Source organism: Octopus bimaculoides, chromosome 5 (genome assembly GCF_001194135.2).
Source record: "Octopus bimaculoides isolate UCB-OBI-ISO-001 chromosome 5, ASM119413v2, whole genome shotgun sequence".
Classification (NCBI taxonomy): Eukaryota; Metazoa; Mollusca; class Cephalopoda; order Octopoda; family Octopodidae; genus Octopus; species Octopus bimaculoides.
Window position 1 is genome coordinate 21,781,384 of NC_068985.1, and position 1,267 is coordinate 21,782,650.

Consider the following 1,267-nt stretch of genomic DNA (forward strand, 5'->3'; position numbering starts at 1 on the left):
TTGAAAGCCAACAAACAGAGTTTGCTTTAGAAGCATTGAGATGTATTGAAAGATACAGATAAGGAAATAATTTTATTCTCAAACGCAGGATAATGCTAATAATAGCATGAACAGGATAAATAATAATATTGTTTTGCTATATTCTTAGCACTATCCTGCATTTGAGAATAAAATTATTTCCTTATCTGTGTATATTGTTGTTGTCATCCTTTTGTCTCGGAAGACATTGGAGTTGCGCATAAACTAATCCAGTCTGGTTTTTACATCCATGTCCTCTCCAGTTTCCTCTCCAGTTTTGCGCAGGCCTGGGCTAGATGTAAGAAGTGAGCCATGTGATCCCACAACATAATCAGCTGCAGTGGAAGTCATAGATTACTCATTTCCAGTTCTCATCACTGGATCCTATTTGACAATGATATTGTGGCTTGGTTAGCTGAGAGCTGGAAATTTGTTCAAGCTGTGCATCATTTCCCACATAAAACCAACCATAATATTCAGTTTTAATGAATCATATTTATTTCCTTGTTGACATTACAAATGTTAATTGCTAAAGACTGTTGTGCTTAATATCAGTAGCTAGTGTGTGAAAATGTATGGTTAGAGGAAAAAATAAAAGTCTTCATGCTTGTTGAGATGGTCAAAGTGACATGACTACCTGTTGGCCAAGAAAACTTCTACCACCCTCTGCCAGTGCTTGCTCTTCTCCTTCTAGTTTGTATTTCATGTGCATGCCAATTTATAACCATCATTTGGGATGAAACCATATAAAATTTATAATTGTTCTTAACACCCACACAAATGCTCCAGAGCAGTGATTTGCTAAGATGTGGGTTAAGATCTCTTGATATGTTATGGCTATCCTTTGTTACTGAGCTGATGTGATTTTGAATGTTATGTACCATTACAAGATCAACTGCTTCCTTCCGGAATATCCAAGTAAGATTTTGGTTGTATTTGTGAAGGCAATCTTTGACATGTATCATATATTCATTGTTTTCTCTTTTACTCTTTTACTTGTTTCAGTCATTTGACTGCGGCCATGCTGGAGCACCACCTTTTGACAAGCAAATCGACCCCAGGACTTATTCTTTGGAAGCCTAGTACTTATTCTATCGGTCTCTTTTGCCGAACCGCTAAGTTACGGGGACATAAACACACCAGCATCGGTTGTCAAGCGATGTTGGGGAGACAAACACAGACACACAAACATATACACACACATACATACATATATATATATATATATATATATATATATATATATATA

At 36.2% G+C, this 1,267-nt stretch overlaps 1 protein-coding gene across 1 annotated transcript in view; it reads left to right on the forward strand.

The window, feature by feature from the left end:
- Positions 1 to 873: 873 nt before the first annotated feature.
- LOC106883084 (lipoxygenase homology domain-containing protein 1) overlaps positions 874 to 1,267 on the forward strand; it is a 17,838-nt gene continuing 17,444 nt past the window's right edge. The window contains exon 1 of the mRNA XM_052968207.1: positions 874 to 936. Within this exon, the coding sequence (XP_052824167.1) occupies positions 889 to 936 (48 nt within the window). The 5' untranslated portion in view covers positions 874 to 888. The remainder of the gene's footprint in view (positions 937 to 1,267) is intronic.